The 212-nt window shown below is 67.9% G+C and overlaps 1 protein-coding gene across 1 annotated transcript in view; it reads right to left on the bottom strand.

Annotated features, from left to right (window-relative positions):
* CARS (cysteinyl-tRNA synthetase) overlaps positions 1-212 on the bottom strand; it is a 22,142-nt gene that overhangs the window by 8,452 nt on the left and 13,478 nt on the right. Inside the window, exon 10 of the mRNA XM_014533097.1 lies at positions 67-170. Within this exon, the coding sequence (XP_014388583.1) occupies positions 67-170 (104 nt within the window). The remainder of the gene's footprint in view (positions 1-66; positions 171-212) is intronic.

The raw sequence follows: 212 nt of genomic DNA, 5'->3' as shown, positions 1-212 counted from the left end.
CAGCTCAGGGCCGGGCCGGCGGGTCCGCTCACGCCCACACCCCCCGCCCCCCAGCCAGGAACTCACGTTCATGAACTTCTCGTACTGCAGGGCCGACTCCATGGTGTTGCTCGAATAGTCCAGCGTGTCCTTCCACGCGTGCATGAGGAAGGCCAGGCGCAGCTGCCTCGCTGCAGAGACACGGCGCCGCTGCCTGCTCATCCGGAGGGTCC

The sequence above is a fragment of the Myotis brandtii genome, unplaced genomic scaffold (genome assembly GCF_000412655.1).
Source record: "Myotis brandtii unplaced genomic scaffold, ASM41265v1 scaffold940, whole genome shotgun sequence".
In the NCBI taxonomy this organism is placed as follows: Eukaryota; Metazoa; Chordata; class Mammalia; order Chiroptera; family Vespertilionidae; genus Myotis; species Myotis brandtii.
This window is presented reverse-complemented; position numbering and strand designations above follow the sequence as displayed.